General features: G+C 37.1%; 1 protein-coding gene across 1 annotated transcript in view; it reads right to left on the bottom strand.

Annotated features, from left to right (window-relative positions):
• Nucleotides 1-19917, bottom strand: part of SMAD2 (SMAD family member 2) — a 90067-nt gene that overhangs the window by 52580 nt on the left and 17570 nt on the right. Inside the window, exon 2 of the mRNA XM_036756344.1 lies at nucleotides 13910-14201. Coding sequence (XP_036612239.1) covers nucleotides 13910-14145 — 236 coding nt within the window. The 5' untranslated portion in view covers nucleotides 14146-14201. The remainder of the gene's footprint in view (nucleotides 1-13909; nucleotides 14202-19917) is intronic.

Genomic DNA, 19917 nt, shown 5'->3' on the forward strand with positions numbered 1-19917 from the left:
GATTTCAAGAAGACAAAGCAGTTTATTGAAGATCATACTCAATGGGAAAACAAAAGTAGCAAAAATCTAATTCAACAGAAAATGCTCTAGTTCAAGATGTTCAAGTATAAAAACTCTTTGGGGGATTATCCCTTAGATAAGCATCACATAATGTTCTGATAAGCATATAGCTTTTACATATACCTTCCATTACTGCTTTCTATTCCATTATTTTTTGCCATATGCTAGCCTCCATCCATCTCATTTCCCAAAGCAGTGAGTCCTGCTTGAGATGCTCATAAATGTGACACAAGATTGAAGAAATGAGAGAAGAGCTTTTCAGAGTTGCTTGTTTTCCTTTCAAAGATACAAGTTATTTGTTGTTTCTCCATATTACAATCCACTACATGAATAAATAGTTTAAAAGTATCTTGACTGAGACCCCATTAAGACGTAACTGAATATGTATAGACTATATCAGCTTGCAGGCCATCTTGAAGAAGGGTGGGGGGAGAAAATTTAGAACTCAAAATCTTTTAAAAGTGAATGTTCAAAACTAAAGCTAAATAACTTTTTTTAAAAAGATATAACTGTATATACAGTAGTTAATCTGAACTACTCCCAAACTATTTCAATGTTTTCTTGTAGTATCAAAGACTACAGACAACAAATATTAAGTTGGTGGAGAGAAGTCCACCACTAACACTGGTGACCAAAAAAGAACCAAATATACATGTAGAAGAATGTTAAGCTCAGCTAATTTTCAAAACCAGTCCAGTTTAAACCTAACAACTCAATCACCATAACTTATCAACAGCAAAGATCTGTCTATATCCTTCTGGAGAGCATCCTAGGTAAGTTTATACTTATGTTCTGTCCCTTTTGTTATCAGTAAATTGGGGAAATGGTAGAGAAAATAATTATGATAGCCAACCAAGGGATGAAAACGCTAAAAGTCAAGGAATAATATTCGGAGGTTCTTCTTTTCCCAGATTCCCTTCCTCTACCACTATCCACCCCCCCCATCTCCCCCAAAAGTTTCTTACCCTCTTCTTTTGGCACCAAAACTTGGAGAAGACAGAAATTCATGTGAAGCAAATACTAAAATGTTCTGTCACCATTTCTTTGTGATTGTCCCTTTCTTCACTTTGTATGGAGAACAATTAACTAAGAACATTTCACTAAAATTGATTTATTCTATACAAGTGACAGACTAATAAAGTAGCCAGTTAAGCTCTTCCATTTTTATTTCTATTACTTCATACTACCAATTAATGCCTAATAAACTATTTTAATGTTATAAAAGGGTATATACAACTACAACAGATCATCTGTAACTCAACATTAAAGTCAATTCTAAAGTGCTACCAAAGTCAGTTACGCTACTGTCTGAACCAGAAACAAAGGAAGAAAGCATACATTATATAATCTAAAGAAACCTGCGTTTTGCAAACGGCACAAAACATTCTCTCTTAGGGTCAGAACTTGTAGAATGAAGAGACATTTTAGTCACAGTTATTTTTTCTCTAGTTGGTCTGTCCTAAATTCTCAAAATCCAGTTTAACCAAGAAGGAAAAAAATAGTAAAGTCTGGCAAACAAAAAATTTTTACTACACTGAGAAACTGTATGCGTGCACACACACGCACACATGCATGCACACACGCACACATGCATGCATGCACACACACACACACACACACACACACTCTATGAAATATCTTTGACTTAGTCTCAAATGAGTTAGAACGTATACAGCATACAAAGTAAATAAACAAGCCAGGCTTGCACAACCTGTGGCCAGCAGGCTGCTTATGGCCCTCAGGCTACTTGTCTGCCAAAGGATTTCGGGTAGTCCCAATGAAAGTAGAGGAAAACATCCTTTGTATGAAGAGGAAATCCTTTGTCATGCTGCAAGGTTGTGCAGACCTGAAATAGGCTAGGAAAAAACACCACTTTTGGCATCACTGGACTAGATTCAGACAAAATAATAGATTGATTGTTCACCTCTTGTATAAATGTTTGTTGTAAGGTTATGCTCTTTTAACGACGAAATCTTTTTTTTTCAAGCGCAATTAAGAATACCAGCTACATGTCTTAATATTGCATATGCTGATAGTTGCAGACATTTTTCTCAATTGGTTCTACTTAGCCATCTTCCTTTGTTACAAGGGAAGGCTCAAGGGGTTTAAGGGTAGGTGTGTATATCTGGCAAACGAATGCGAAATAGATGTCAACTAAACTTTTAAGATGCATACAGAAAAAGTCCAATCCAAACAAAACAATGTAGATTTCACATATCTAACCCAAATCAAGTCTATAGAAGCAGCATAAAGCAAGATAGTTTGCTACACTTGGAGACAGTAAGACCTAGGTTCAAATCCCAATTCTAACACACTAGTTACATTACCAACTCAATGAGTCCAAAATAACTCATTATCTTTCTTCCCACATTCATCCCACTTCTAAACTTCTTTGCATCTATTAAGTACATAACCCATCCTTCCTATCATGTGACCTATGTTGGTAACTTAAGAGTTATTCTCCACTCTTCCATATATATAATCAGTTACCAAGTCTTGTCTATTTTACTTTCACAGCATCTCTCCTGTCTGTCTGTGCCCCCTCTTCATTCACATGGTCACCACTCTAATTCAGGCCTTCGATCTCTCTCAAATGGACTACTACTGCATTATAGTCTCAACTGATCTCCCTAGTTCCAGCCCCCATAAATTCTTGAATGGAATATTGTAAAGGATCAAATGGGTTAAAAAGAGAGATTTACAACACTTAAAGCACTATGTAAATGGCAGTTATTATTATCCCCCTAATTTTACTTCAGAGTTCCAGTTTCTACCCAATCTACCTTCCATACCTGCCAGAATAATCTTCCCAAGAACAAGCCTGAACATGTAACCTTGCCTCCTTCACTGCTTAATTCCAAGAGATAAAACACAAACTCTTTTGTCTGACATTTAAAACTCTCTACAATTTGTTTCCAAACTACCTTTCCAGATTTATTTCATATTATTTCTTTCCACACACTCTATGAACCAGACAAACTAGACTGCTAGCTAATGTCAAAACCCAACAAAAACCTTCCTTCCTCCATGTCTTCAAAGGGGGAGAGTCTTTCCTTTGTACATGTAATTCCCTCCTCACTTTCACCTCCTAAAATCCTGTCTTTCTTCAAAGCTCCTCTTAAAAGCCACATTCTCCATAAAGCCTCTCTGAATCCTCATAGGTTGTTATTTTATGACTGACATAGACAATGGCTTTTAAGATATAACCATCTTCTGAAGACAAATCTGGGAGGAATAGGTGACAGAATCAAAATTCAGGGTGAAAATAAACAAGATACAATGTCATAAATGCAAAGTGGAACTTTTGGGCTTCCATTTAGAGCCAAAAGGCCAACTATACAGAATAGATGAACAGAGGTCTATGTGATAAATGACTCAATAGTATAAATCAGCCAATAAAACAAGTACAGAACTCTTCAGGTACATTAATGTAAGAGGTAAGTCACATTATACTGGCCTGACCACACAAGGTTACTATTTTCAAATTTGGGCCTCCCTTCTTTTAAAAAAAGCGGGGGGGAGGCGGGGGGAGAGGAGAGAACACTGACAAAATGACAAAATTACAATATCAATAATTATTGGGAGAGGTAGTTGGAATAAGTGAAGGGGTATGTGGAGAAACTAGACATAAATATATGTAAACGTATTACTAGGCATAATTAAAAGAAATTAGGGTGTTGGTTTAGTCTGAGAAAGAAAGATGTATAAGTACTGAATTTATTCTTAAGGAGCACCAGAAGGCAGAACCACAGCCAACAGGTGATGCACAGAGAACTCATCAACTACACTAGTAAGAGATATTTTATCAAATACCTTGCTAAAATCTAGGTAATCTATATATGAGTATTCCAGTGATCTGCTAGTTAAGTATCTTTGTATAGAAGAGGGATGGTACGGAGGATGAATGCAAGAATATGGAATGATTCTGTAAAAATAAGATCAGGAAATGTTAAAGCTCAGAATGAGGCAAGGCTGGTGAGGGAGGCTAAGGACAACAAAAAAACAATTTTCTAGCTACATTGGTGAAAGGATAATCAAGGAATGGTGAGGACCACAGCATGGTGTGGACAAGACAATGATAACTGACAATAAAGAAAAGTAGGACTGCTGAGTTCTTAGTGCCCTTGTCTCTTTGCTCTATCAAGGAGAATGACTTTTGCACTAGAAATGACAGGGAGAAAAAAGACCAACAGGGAACTGATATTCAAGTTAAGCATCAAATGAATTCATTAATGTAAAATTCCTAAATTCTCAAATTCTAGTTGAACCAAGAGAGAAAAAGTAGAAAAGCCTGGCAAGTAAAGAATAAGAAAACATACACCTGGTCACCCTTGACATGTTTGTTACCTAGCTCAGAAGAATTACATCCTCAGATATTGACAGAACCAGTAGATATGATTGACAAGTTACTGACAACAGTATTTGAATGAGCATGGGAAAGAAGATAGTACCTTGTTCCCTAATACTGCCATCTTGCCCTGCCAAGCCTCAGGCCTGAACAAAGATGGAAAAAAAAAATGGCAAAATTGTGCCAAGTGGATCCACTACAAATTCATATCATATAATCTCAACTGGACCTTCACTATTGCAAGACAAACCTTTTATAGCCCTCTGATTAACTCACAGCACATTCACTACAGGATCTCTTATAAACCTTTTCATCCCTCCATGGTTTCCTATGCCCCAACTCTCTCCTACAAACCTTCCCTCATAGTTTACTGACAAAATTGAAGACATTCACTGAGAGCTCTCTGGTCTCTTTCCCTCTTCATCTCACATCACCCAGATGTCTTCTACCACTATCTCCTCCATTCCAGTTAAACATGAAGAGGTGACCCTTCTTTTTGGTAAGGCTAAACCTTCTACATGCATAAATGATCTCATGCCATCCCATCTTCTCCAGCAGGTTGGAGCCTCTATCATCCCCACACTCTCATTTATCTTCAATCTCTCCCTAACTACAAGTCGTGTCCCTGTTGCCTACAAACATACCTACATTTCTTCTATCCTCAAAAAACTTTTATTTGATCCATTCTCACTAATTAATCAACCCATCTCTCCTACCTTTTGTGGCCAAACTCCTCAAGAAGGTGCCTACACTTTCCTCTCACTTGCCTAACTACAGCCTGGCTTCTGATATCGACATTCAAATGAAAAGTGTTCTATCGACATTTAATGATGATTACTAATTATTACTAATAATTACTAATCATTCTTGGCTATCTTCTTTTCCTTGATCCTTAATAGGAAGCCTTTCCTGATCCCATTTAATTCTGGTATGATCCCTCTGGTAATTCTTTCCTATTTATCTTGCATATACCTTAACTGTACAAAGTTATTTGCATCCCACCCCTTCCCCACATTAGAATGTAAGCTCCTCCATGGCAGGGTTCATGGTCTTTTTGAGATTTCTGTACCCCCAGGACTTAACATAGTACCACCATTGCCCACAGCAGGCACTTAATAATGACTAATTAGAAGCAAGGCAAATGTCCTGACTCCCCCCCACCCCCCCACCATACACATACATACACACACACACACACACACACACACACACACACACACACACACAAGAGAAAGATTCTGCAAACAAAAGGCTTGACTTTGATTTCCAAGAAAATTCTAGAATGGATCATTAACATGACAGGGTAGCGAAAAGCTAAAAAAGAAAGCAATGATTACTATGAGCCAGCATGGCTTCAACAAGAATAGGTCATGCCCGCATACTATTATTTCCTTTTTGACAGAGTTAATAAAGTAGTAGATCAGGGGCCTCTCATGATATGAAATATGTAGTAAAATGTGATAACACAATTAGATGGATTCAAAACAGATTGAATGGTAGGACTCAGGAGTCATTCAGGATTCAATGCTAACTTGGCAAGAGGTCTCCAATGTCTTGCTACTGGGATTCATGCGTGGTTCTGTGCTGTTTAACATTTTTTATCAGTGATTTGGATCAAGCTCATCAAATCTGCAGCTGACAACAGGCTAGAAAGGATAGCTAATAAAGATGGAAGGGACTTCACTGGCCATCTGGTCCAACACATACACAAAGAAGAATCTCCAACACAATTTAACTGACAAATTGGACAGGTCTTCCAGTACCTGTTTGAAGATCGCCAATGAGGGGGTACCAAGGTCCTCACTAGGCAGCCTATTCCACTTCTGGTTAGCTCTTTATAACAGGTAAAGAGTTTTCCTGACATCAAGTGTCATCGCACCAACCAAATATTTGCCTTCTAGTTGCTTTTACCCACTGATGACAAAATAAGGATCCAAACATACTATCACTAGGCTGAATCTATTAAGACATATTTCAATAAAGACAAATGTAAAGTATTTAATTTGGGTTAAGAAAATAAACTTCACAAATAAAGGATGAGAAAGAAGTGGACAGGAATGTTTGACCTGAGGTTTTTTAGTGAACTACAAGAGTATATTAGTCAGCAGTATGACAGAACAGCTGAAAATGCTTACACATCTTGGGCTGCATTAAGATGGCACAGCTTCCAAGAATAGGGAGGTATTAGTCTCTCTGTACTCTGCCTGGTCATACCATATCTGAAGTATTGTGTTCAGTTCTGGAGTCCACAATTTAAGGCTAGTGATAAGCTAGAGATCATCCAAAGTGCAAATAGAATAGTGAAGGGCCCTGAGTCCATACCACATATGAAGACTGTTTGAAGGAAAGGAAAAAAGAAAATGCCCAAGGAGATACAACAGCTATCTTTAAGAATTTAAAAAACTGTCAGGTGAAAGAGGCATTAATCTTTTTGGTCTAACAGGAAGAATTAAGAGCAACTGAATGAAAGGAAGTTAACTGATGTCAGGAAAAGTGTCTTAACATTGAGAGCTATGCAAAAGTTGAATAAGCTGCCTAAGGAGTCAGTGGGTTGCCTCTCATTAAGTTTTCAAGCAGAGGCTGGATGTTGACTTGTAGGGACTCTTGTGAGTCTAGGTTAGACTATATGAGGTCACCCAAGTCCATCCCAAACCTAGAAATCTTTGATTCTGCAGTTTTGAGATGACAGATTTAAGCTCATTATAAGCAAAGAACTAACATTAGAGCTTTACCCAAGTCCAAGTATCAATTTCTTCTTGAAGTGTTCAAAGAGAAGCTGAATGCCCATCTGTCAGGGAATGTTGCAAGGGGACATCTATCTGTAATAGGTGAGAGGTTGAACTACAACATTTTAAGATGTTTTTCCTAAACTCTCCTTTCAAGGCTATATATTACTGAAGAGCAGGAGCCATGTCTCTTTATTCCCTACAGTGCTTTATATAAAATAAGTGCTGACTAAATGTTTTGATAAGACACCTGGCTTATACACTCCCAGTTCTTAAGATTATGTCTTCAAAAATCAAACCTTTACAATTAGTAAAGATAAAAAATTGATGTAAACTTCTAGCACTGACCATATTGGCAAAAAACCACCCTTAACCCTAAATAGTTGAGTAGAAAGGAATTAGAATAAAATCCAAAAAGTCAAAAAACAAATATAAAACAGTATACTATTGAAATTATTTAAGCATTTAAAATGTTTAGGGCCAGTGCCCACTTCAAAAACTAAGGATTTCCTAAAAACTGTCATTACCTAAAAAGGTATCCACACCTTTAAATGCAGCTGAAATGTTAGAGCTATCCCAAATTAGAACAGAGGGCAATAGTGGAAATTCCCTAGCCTGAGTGTTTTAAGAATAGAATTGACACCCATTTTGTTTGGCTTGGCTTCCTGGAGTGGAGAGATAGGCTAGGTGATCTCTTAAAACCTCTAAATCATCAAAATAAAAACTGTATTTAAGGTCCTGTCACATGTTTCTATCTTTGAAGAACATCTCCAGTAGTTGCTTACAACCTAAATGGACAAAATACAGTCACCATCACTGAAGAGCATACAGCAGCTCCAAGTAACATTCTAAAAGTAGATACTTACATTCTAATATTCCCTGAGAAGTTCCAAAAACAACTTTTTAAAAGTCTTATAAAATGAAAACCTGGTGTTCAGACCACTCCCTTCAAAAATATGGTTGATCCACTCTCTAGGTTTGTCCTGTTCACATTTATCACCTAATCACCACAGCAGTGGTGTACTTTAAGAAAATTAAGTTTCTGCAAAATTAATGAAGACTAGTGCATTAAGACCAATGTATCATTTATTCAAGTCCATGCTAATTATGCAGAACATCACACAAATGCTATAAGAAACACTAAGTTGTACAGCAACAGTATTCCTAAGTAGTTCTTTGTCTTACTGTTCTTAGTTGAACATTTGTTCAAAGTCTAATTCGGAATGTACACAACCTCTTTAAAAGTAAGTGTTACTACTTTAAGCACTGTTCACACCAATTTTAGGTAGGAAAAAAAGAAAAAAATTAATCAATAAAAGAGAAAGAACATGTAAAAATGAAGAGGAAGAACATGGGCAGAAATTGCCTTCTAACCCAGGTGTGAAGTAAGTTAACCTTGATGTTATTTCCATGGTGATTTTTAGAATCCAATCTTGGGCCAATCCAGAAAAAAATTAGAGTTATACTTCCTGTCTCTATATCCTTGCTCTACTGAATCACTTTCTCAAAGGCCATCATTCTCTCCTAATTGCCAAACACAATAACCTTTTCTCAGCCATAATTCTTTTGGACTTCCCTGCAATATATATAACATTGCTGACTCTTATATTAGTTATTAATTCCCCTGACTTCCATGGCTGCGCTCTTCTGGTTTTCCTCCTACTTTTCTGATCACTCATACAACTAATACCAAGCACTTAGTAGACTTAGGTTCACAATTCAATGAACATTAGTAATTTATATTAATTCAAGTCAACATTTACTGAGTTCCTACAAGTGTAAATCTAACCCAATGTGGAAATGCTAAGCTAGGTTATTTCCTAATAAATGAATAAATCTTGCTTCCAAGCTAGATAATTAGCATCTAATCTTAAATACAGCTTTACAAGAAAACACTCTAACCTAAGCACTTAACTATTTTCCCCATTCTAAGAAAAGTAAGCTCCTCTGGAACTCTTCACAATGTGAATTATTTTAAATTAAATTTCTAGGTCAGCCACACCCATCTTCAAATATAAGTACAAACACATTTCAAAGTCCTATTTTTAAATTAGCCACTCTTTGAAGGATTGACAGTGCTGTTAATATCATACCGGACTCAACTAATTCAGAATTTCAGATCATGCTGAAAATACACTACTCCACTATGTTTTGTTAGACCAAACCAAACTTAAAATTAATAACATCACAGGACAGAGCTGGAAAAGATCTCAGATCACCTTCTCCTACCTTTTCACATTAGGAAACAGAAGCTCAAAGGAGTTGTAACTTGCTGAATGTAACATAAGTTAAGTGAGAAAGCCAGGACAAAAATATAGGTCTCTTGACTCTCTCATTTCAGTGCTCACTCTACTCTGCTACATAGAATAAGCCAACTATATAAATCTATAATACATAATCTATAGAGACTCTTCTCTAAAAGTAAAATTACAGATAGAAAAGGTTCCCCTGTCTTATCAAAAATTTTACATTTATATTCAGGTAGCTCTGCCTTTAAAATTTCCATATTGGTTTTCAGAACAGTTATTCATTCAATGACACATGAACATATAGGACCCATCTAGTATGAAAAGGAAAACTACAGGCTATTTTTGAAAATCTAATAGGTCAACAATAGGAAGTAAAATTTATTATTATTACTAGTAATAACAGCAGCGTGTAAATAGTTTTGAGGTTTGGAAAAGCACTTTACAAATATTACCTCATTTTGTGCTCAACTTTGGGAAGTAGGTACTATTATTATTCCCATTTTACAGATGAAATCTGTTAATCGTTTAATATACAATTAACCTCAATTCTTTTAACAGCTGTGCTTAGGTAAGTAGTTGTTCACATATTAGTAAAAACTTAAATCATCATCATCATTATTATTATAAGGCTAATGCAGCACAGAAAGTACTAGACTTGGAATCAAAAGAGCCTTGTGTTTTAATCCTAAAACATACATTAACTGTGTGACCACAGGCAAGTTACCTAACTTCTGATTCTTAGTTTCTCAGTTTGAGAAGCCCATGGAATATCCATTTCGTAATGTTCAGTAAGCAATTGGTGATACAGGGCTACAGTATAGACAAAAGACTGACAGTATTTGTAGAATTGAGAGTAATCTGAATACAAATGATAACCCATGGCGGCTGATACATGCAACAAGATGTATAGATGTATATAGATGGTGACACAGGGCAGAACTTTGAGATATGTCCACAGTTGGAGGGTGCCATATGGATAATGAACCAGCAAGAGTCCACTTTGTTTTTTCCCTCTTCTCCTTTTAATTTTTGTTTTAAGGGATGGGTCTCTGAATAAGGGAGAGAAATATATTTGGAAATGGAAGTAATGTTAAAAAAAAATTAACATTAATAATTAAAGGGGGAAAAACACATTGAAGTTGTATAATATAAGAACAGGTCTAGTTTGGAGAGGGCAGATAAACTGTGAGCCAGTTACTAAATTCCTTGAAAAAGAGGGAGAACAAGCAGCAGCTGGTAGATAACTACAACCAGGATCTGGAATGGACGATGTATTTGGGCAGTAATCCTCAAAACAAGCAAGATTGCTTAGTGATGGCAGAAGGAGGGTTTGGAAATGGCAATGAGGAAGAAGGAATATATCAACTCCCTCTCCAGCACAAATGTGGCTGGGGTACAAGAAATGCTTCTAACAGTATCGGAAAGGATGGCCGGGGGATGCAGCAGTGAGCTAGGTCTTCGTGAAAGATAGAAGCAGCATGAAAGGAAAAGAGGTATAAAGTGATATAATGGGGTTTCTAGGAGCAGCAATGGAAGGAGTAGAGAGCTAGAGTACGACATAGGACAGAAAAAGAGTTTCAATACATGGGGATGAAAGAATTGAAGTAGAGACTTCAGAGGGGGAGTAGTGGTTTTGCCTTGAGAATGGATTCATTATCACTGGAACTGGGAGTATAAGCGGTACTGGGATGAATTCAGACAGTAAGTAAACTATTGGTAACAAGAAACCAACTAAGTATCTCAACTTTGTACTATCAGTCAATAAACATTTATTAAGTACCTACTATATGCCAAGCAGTGCGCTAAGCATATTTGCCCAGTCTGGCCTTCCTGGAGTCTCATGGCAGCCTTAAGTATGTCTAGTAATATATAAATGTCAACTAGTATTGTAATTCAATGAAATTCTAAATGAACTCAATAAATAGGAAGGAGATGAAAATGTAGAATCAACCTTTGAAACTGAAAAGGCCAGACTTCAAAAATACTTAAAAAATAAAAATAGAACAATTAAAATAATTTTTAATGGAGAAAAATTCCTTAATGTGGTACAAACACAGCAATGAATATCTGAAGTATTTAACTGATTTTCAATAAACAATTTGGGAAGACAGTATAATGTAGTAGTGAAAAGAACGGTAGACTTGTACTCAAAATAACTGTTTAAAGCTATGCCCCACAACTTAAATTCACGACCTTGGTGGGTCTCAGTTTCTGTCTATAAAATGCAATTTTATATTTGCACAACAATAATCAAAACTGCAGTAAAGAGTCACCTGAAAGTGTAAAGTGCTTTATGAAAGTTGTTGAGGACTAGAGAACCAAACTGCGATTTCATCTGTAAAGGGAACTCTCAGGTGAGGAAGCTCCCTCTACTAATGCGCAGGTCAGCACTTTCTCTGTAACTTAGTCTTAAAGAGTTGCTGTACCTTCCCTAAATTTGACAGAGAAAGGAATAGAGGGAGATAACAGGAGAGGAACAGTATATATAGCTACATTTATACCACAGCAGTTCTAGTTCTCCCCTGCAGTACGGCAAATTCATTCTTTAGCCACCTATAGCTTAAAAGAATTCATCCTTTTCTTCCATGATTCCCTCCCTTAAAATCCCCATCTTCCCACCTAGCCCCTATGCCAAAGTTCATTTCAAAATAATGGGAAATCAAAAGCCAAAGAAAAAAGTGCTGATTTGGGATATTTGAATGATAGGTCAATCTTTTACAAGGCAGAATGCTACCCAGTTCAGTAATTCTGAGGCAAATAACACTTGATATCCACCAGGCTTACTTATGTTCAGAAAACAAGAACTATTTAAACCTTAAAAAGACATAACTTGAATTTATAATAAAAAATGAAATCACTCAGTGTTGTCCTTTTCTTTGGTCCTAAGGCCACGAATACCCTTTTAAAATCTACTAGTTTTTTCTTCCTACCCAAAATAGTCTTCCTTCGTATTAGTAATCAGACTCCAACAGATATAACTTCCTTCCTCCCCTCTGAACCAAGGTCCTTCCACTCCAGGTAAAACTTCAAAAAGATTCTAATTTCCTCATTAGGCAGTCACCAGACAAGGAAGGAAGAAAAGAAGGAAGGAAGCAAAGAAGGAAGGGAAGAAGGGATGGAGGAAGGAAGGAAGGAAAGGCTACGAGCTTCAAAAAAATTTTTTCAACATTCCATGAAAAATTTAAACACTTCCGCCCACACACCACATAAGAATGTACTCATTCTTGTGCCATCTATAATGATCAATGACATTACTAGACTTGAACATTATTTTAACAAGAGACGCTACAAAAATTACTGTATTAAAGGGCATGATTTTCCCTATATGAAGAGGAAACCTTTATGTTTATAATATATATGTTTACCATATATAATATAAACATATGTTTATAATATAATAAAACTAATCTAATTTTCCCCATTCTTCTACTAAGTAGTATACAATATAAAATTAAATCTACCCAGTTAGTTGTCAACTATAGTTTTACACTCTTAAAAGAGAAATATTATTCCAAGAATACATGAAATGATGAAGCCAAAGGAATAAATGAGTCAATTCAACAGAATTAAGTGATAATTAAGAAACAGGATCAGACAACAGGTCAGTTGGTAGTCATGACTGAAGCTACCATTGAATTTCACTGGGTAATGGGGGGGGCGGGGAGAGGAGTGTCTTGTGGCTTGTTGCTCTGGAAGAAAAATGCCAGACAAAAGAGAATGTGCCAAATAGGATGTTTCACAAGTTACTTTTATAGTTTGTGAATAGAGTATTGCTAACTTCTATTTTGCAAAGTTCTATTATTTCAGCATATAGTATAGTTAGTATTAGTATATTTAACTATGTTACCAGTAGCATTACATGCAAAAACACGTAACTGATGATTAATTCATAGATTGCATAATGAACTCTATTTAAGCACATATGCTGTTTCAATGAAGTAATTTTTTTTTCTTAGCTTAATCCTTAAAAAAAATTTTAATTTTAAAAAATCAGTTTTAGGTTAAGTCCTGCTGTATATTGGCACTAAAAAAAAATTTTTTTTTTCTTTTCTGGGACAAATACTACAACTCAAGATAAACACCAATTTAGAATATACAATTTACCAAAACATTGAAGATGTTCATTATACACTGATGACTGAAGTGTTGACCAAGGAAAACAAAATAGGCTGGAGGTTAAAGGAAAAAAAAAAAGACTATGATTGCTCCTTATTTACAATACACTCAAAACTACAGAAATTGTTACCTTACTGCATTGACATCCAAAAGCAATATTCTTAACACAATCTAAGTAGTTACTCCTTAACCTAACTTCCTCAGTGTTCAAGGAAATGGCTTTATGAAATACAATGAAACAATTCTTAATTGCAAAATACAATATACCCCTAATACCTTAACACTGAAACATGTTATTTGCAAGCGACTTGAAAGTCTGTCACAGAAATTTCCTTAATTTTTGTCTGGAGATTAAATTCAAATCTGCTATTCCTTTCAGATGATCAACCTAAGGACCATACAACACTTACCTTGGTATCGTTACACATTTCGTATTACAGTTTTGAGTGGTGATAGCTTTTTCAAGTTCATCTAATCTTCCAGTTTTCTTTAGCTTCTTCACCAAACTTTTAACTGCTTTCTCACACCATTTTTCTTCCTGTCCATTCTGTTCTCCACCACCTGCTCCTCCAGAACCACTGGCAGATTTCTTCCATCCCAACAGTCTCTTCACAACTGGTGGAGTGAATGGTAAGATAGATGACATGTTCTTACCACAGACAGCAGCAACTCACAGAAACAAAGTGGGCTTCTTTATCCAACCTAGAAAAGGAATCAAAGCATAAGTTAGTAAAGGACTCCAAAATCAAGTGGTAATTTTAGTCAGATTAATTAAAGTCTACCAGCAAGGTAGAATTTAGGAAAGATTATGACAAAAGTCACTATCTACTGAACCACCTGAATGTCCCACAGGCATCTAGAATTAAAACACATCCAACAGTGCTAGCTGTCTTTCCCCCTAAACTGACTCTTTCTCCTAACTTCTATATTTCCGGAAGGCACCACCACGCTCTCAGTCACCCCTGAGACTCTTCGCTCTCACCCAATCCTGCCATATCCAATCAGACCTATTTCATTATCTCTTTCACACCATAACAACTCTACTGAGGCCCCTGTCACCTCTCGTCTGGACTACCGCCAATCTTCTAATTGGTATACAGCCGCATCTAGCACAGCTAATGTTTCTCTTCTTCAAATATCCTCCAAATAGCTGTCAAAGTGATCATACTAATGACCATGACACTCCTGCTAAAGAAGCTTCAGCGGCTCCCACTACCTCTAGAATAAAATATAAATACCTCTGCCTTGCTTTCAAAGTCCTATCTTGCCAAGCTAATTTCACAAAACTCCCCTCCCCCCCCATACACTCTATGCTCCAGCCAAACTATTCCATTTGCTGTTCCCCTTACACATAACATTCCTTCTCTCCTCACCCACTCTTTGTACAAGCTGTCCCATGTCTGCAATGACTCCATCCTCAGTTCTACCCTTTCGAACCTCCTAGATCTCTTTAAGGTTCAGCTTGAGTGCCATCAAACTTAAGAACCCTTCCCTGACTCTCCCAGTTGTTAGTCTCTTCCCATTCACCCTCTATATTTATTCTGTACTTATTTATCTATATTCTCTTACATTGAATATAAGCTCTTTGAGGGTACAGGCTGTCTCATTTTTTTACTTGTTTCCCCAATGTCTAGTACATGCTAGCGCTTAACTGATTCACTGATCAAAAGACTGGATGACACATTATAGCAAAATACAAAACATACTTATTACAAAAGAGGCACCAATTTATGTTTAACCACATTAACAGTAAATGTTAAGATGGAATATTTAAAATAATGAGCAAATCTTTTTTTTTCTAAGCAAAGAACTAATTTTGCAAGTATATGCAATTATTCATTCAGTAACTGTTTTAGTGCTGTTTCATGTACAAAAGCACTACATGAGGACTTTGGAATGGGAAAGATAACCAAGTCAATTCAACAACTAAGAATTTTTAAGTTCCTACTATATGTGAGGCATTGGACTAAGCACTGGGGATATAAAGAACAGCAAAAAAAAAAAAAAAAACACCAGTCCTTATCCTCCAGGAGCCTAAAGTCTAATGGGGGAGACAACAAGCAAACTACATACTGACAAGATATGTACAAGATAAATTGGAATAACCTCAAAGGGAAGGCACTGCAATTAAAAGGGATCAGGGAAGGCTTCTCGTAGAAGGTGAGACTTTAGCTGAAACACAAAAGAAGCCAGGGAAGCAAGGAGACTGAGATGGGCAATAAGAGGAGTAAAAATGCCCAGAGATGGAGCATCTTATTCCATGAAGATCAAGAAAGGCCAGTGCTACTTGATCACAGAACTCACGGAACAGGGTAAGTTATTAAGAATATAAAGGTAGGAATGGAATTCCAAACACGATTATATATTTGATCGTGGAAGCAGCAGGGAGCCATTAGAGTTGATTGAACAGGGGTCAGGTGGGGAAAGAAAGTGACATGATCAGACCTGTGTTTTAGGAAAGTCAATTTAGCAGCTGACTGGAAGATGAAATGGGGTATTGAGAGACCTGTGGCAGGGAAATCAATCGGAAAGCTACTGGCAACAGTATAGACATGAGGTGATAAGGGCTTGAAACACTGAGATGGTGTCAGTATCCAAGGAGAGAAGGGGGCATGTGCGAGAGATGATACAAAGATAAAATCGACAGGTTTTGGCATCATATTGGATATGGAGGGGAGGGAAGTAGGAAAGTAAATAGTCAAGGATGATACCTAGGTTGCAAGCCTGGGGGACTGGGAAGTAGATGGTATCCTCAACAAGGGAGAGAGTTTGGGTAGGAAGGATAAGTTCAGTTTTGGCCATGTTAAGATGTTTACTGGACATCCAGTTCACAATAACCAAAAATGTGAGACCAAAGGTCAGCAGAAAGGTTAGGACTAGATAAGTAAGTTGGAGACTCATCATCCTAGAGATAACTGAATCCAAAGAAGTTAATGAGATAACCAAGGGGAATAGCATAAGGGAGATGAGGACCCAGGACACAGGCCAGGGCGACTCCCACAGTTAGTGGTCATGACCATGAATATCCAACAAAAGAGAGTAAGAAAAAGTGGTTAGATAGGTAGGAGAACCAAAAGAAAGTAGTGTCACAAAAAGCTAAAGAAGAGAGTATCAAGTTGAAGAGGGTGGTTAACAGTGACAAAGACCACAAAGGTATCAGAACAGATGAAGATTGAGAAAAGGTCACGAGATCTGGCAATTAAAAAGATCACTGGTAACTTTGGAGAGCAGTTTCAGTTAAATGGTGAAGTCAGAAGTCAGACTGCAGTTCCGAATTGGAGTTCGCCTTCAAGGTTAGCCACAAAAGGGAGGAGAGATAAAGGGTGATAGCTAGTAGGGAATGATGCATCAAGTGAGGGGGTTTTTGAGTATGGAAGAGACATGGATGTATTTGTAGGCAGTAGACAGGGAGAAATTTAAGTGAAGTGACACAGTATGGATCATAGAGGGACATTCTACTAAGTCAGGATAGAATGGGATCCCTTGTGGCTGGGGAAAGATTTGCCTTGGCAAGAAGGTCTCCCTCTTCATGTGAAACAACAGTGAAAAAAACAACAGAGGAAGGCATTTGAGGGATGAAAGATAAGGAAAAGACAAGAGGGAGATCTCAAAGTATGATTCCAATTTTTTTCAGTGAAATGAGACAAAAAACAAAGATAAGTTTTCTTTTTTTTTTAATGAGTCAAGGTTCTCAGCCGGGAAGGTGGAGGCAGGGAGAGGGTGTAATGCAAGGTTTGTAGAAAGGTGAAAAGATTTGGAAAAGCTATTTTGGTGTGTAGGAGAGTGAACTGATTAGGAGGTGTAAAATTCTATAAAAAAAGTTTGTAGTGGATCCAGTGGACAATGTTTTATCATTTCCTTCATTTAGCAGCACATGAGTAAAAGCAAAGACAACAGACTGTGGTGAATCAGGACTGAGGCTTGCCAGGCTCAAAATCTTTGATCAGATAAGGTAGCAAATAACTTGACCAAAGAGGATGAAGTATAAAATTGAACTGATTCACCAAAGTGTCAAGATGGGGACTGGATAGCATAGACAGTACAGGGGTGATAGCCTGGTGATAACTGAAGGCCTGAGGGTCTGGGTAAGAACAAAGAACAGAGCTAAAGGATAAAAGGTGGAGCAAAATGTGGGATGACAACAGATTATAATCAGTTAAAAAGGAATTTCAGATTTCATGAACATGAATGTAGAACACAGTATCCTCACGAAGAATTCCTGACTGAGGTATTAAAATATTTGAGCAATCCATCTTAAAGGATGGATAGTGTAGGTTTCAAAAGTCAGAGATGGGGGTTAGGAAGTATATTCCAAGCATAAAGGCATAAGCAAATGTGGAAGAAGGGAAGGAATAGGAAGGGAGAAAGAGAAAAAAGGAGAAAAGAAGGCACAGAAAATGTTTGAAGTGCCATTTAGCAGTGGTGTGCAAGGTATGACTAGAGAAGAGGAAGGAAGAGCACCCAGAAGTAAATGGACCAGTTAGGAAACTGTTGCAATCATCCAGATGAGGTAGAAAGGTGATAGTAGGAACGGAAGGGATAATAGTTAAGCTGACAACCCAATGATTGACTGCATAGTGACAAATGAAGGAAAGGTAGATATTCAGAATTCAGGACATTTATTACCACTCCAATCAATGGGAGTTTCTCCTCTGCCCAGCTATCAATAATCAGAATTAAATCGGCATTGTTTTGGTTCTTTGAGCATACTAAGTAAATGAATAGACAGCTGCCCTTTTAATTCTACTTAGAGGTAGAAGCATTAGGTGAAAAAGAAATGTAATGTCCAGGTGTGACTTATTATAGGAAATTCTCAAAACTCTGAAAAATGAGTTTGTTTTGATGGTAGTGTGGGAGTTTAAGTATCAAGGGGGTAAAGGGAAGCTAAAAAGGTTATTTTTTGTTACTTAAAGAAGCTCAAAACCACAGCTATATTGTTAGAATAGTACCTAAATGAAGTTAGAAAATGATGAAGTACAAGAGATGTCAAATAATGACCTGATTCAAGGAGAAAGATACCACTTCTAGCATGCAAAATCTGGGCAGGATATTATGGAACAGGTAGCACTCAAGCTTTGATGGAAAGAATTTCATAAAGTAGAGGTGAGTTTTTGCCTTGGGCCCTAGGCCTGGATGGCGACTTTCATCTTTCTTGGGCATGAACTCTTTCTCTGAACCCGTCAAGAAAACCACCCTTAGCCCAAGGGTTTTCCTTTTACTAAATTCTAAATTTTATTGATTTGTAACTCTTGGCTCCAAAAACAAAGCCTCCTGAATTTCTTTATCCTTGAATAGTTTAGCTTAGCTCTCTAGGTTAAAGAATGTCTATATTCAATCCCTAATAATTTATTCCCTTTCTTCCTGTCTCAATGTCACAGTACCTTGGTCCCCATCCTCCTCTTCTGAACTCTACCAATATACTACTCAAACCACAAAAATAAAATCCTCTTTACAAAATAGCAAAAAAAGACACATTTAATCCCATTTCGCAAATTCTGTTTTAAGGAAATATTTGCTACACAGGAAGTCCTACTTTGAACTGTTTAAAAATATTCAGTAACAAGGGAAGAAGACTAGTGACTAGGAAGAACACCTCGAAGCAAGTGGACCAGTTAGAAAGCTATTGTGATAATCTAGATAAGGGAGAAAGGTGGCAGTAGGAATGGAAGGGAGTAGTTAAATTGACAATCTAGTGATTGACAGTGATACTGACAACTCCCCAAAATATTCTTTAATGTTTTGTTGTTGTTTGATAAGGATAGCCTGCACCATACAGTGGAAAGAGTACTGGCTCAGGAGTCAGAGGACCCTCTGTTCAAATTCCTTATCTTCCACATGGGACCTTGGGACAAATCATTTAAACTCTCGGAGCCCATTTCCTCATCTGCAAAATGAGGGGATTGGACTAAATGACCTCTAAGGTTCCTTCCAATTTTAAGAAACTACTATGTTCCAGTACCATGGCTGGCCCATCCTGAGGTATTAAATAGGACATTTCTTATCCTTAGGGAGTTTGTAATCTAATGACTTATCAGTTATTGTGCTGTAATAGCCTCATGAACTACTAAAGTATATAGGGTATTTGCCTTTATACTAAATGGAGCCACACTGTTATGCTTTTTTGAATTTGCATGTCTTTTTGGTTTTTGTCTCCCTCCCTGCTGTCAACTGTTACTTCTAGATGCTATCAGTATTTCTGCCTTTTGCAGTCTGCCCTCTGTCCTAATCTTTGGTGGCAAACCAAGCCTGTTAGAAGTGTGTCTAAAAGAAAATTAAATAGTCTATGAGTCAGGCCTTCCCTTTGAGTAAGTATAAAGCTTTAGGGTTCATCTATTTTAGAGGCTCTGAAGGCTTTTATTGCTTATTTCCTAGTACTAGGGTGTATTGAGATGTTACCAAACACCTGAACTCTGGATAA

The sequence above is a fragment of the Trichosurus vulpecula genome, chromosome 1 (genome assembly GCF_011100635.1).
Source record: "Trichosurus vulpecula isolate mTriVul1 chromosome 1, mTriVul1.pri, whole genome shotgun sequence".
In the NCBI taxonomy this organism is placed as follows: domain Eukaryota; kingdom Metazoa; phylum Chordata; class Mammalia; order Diprotodontia; family Phalangeridae; genus Trichosurus; species Trichosurus vulpecula.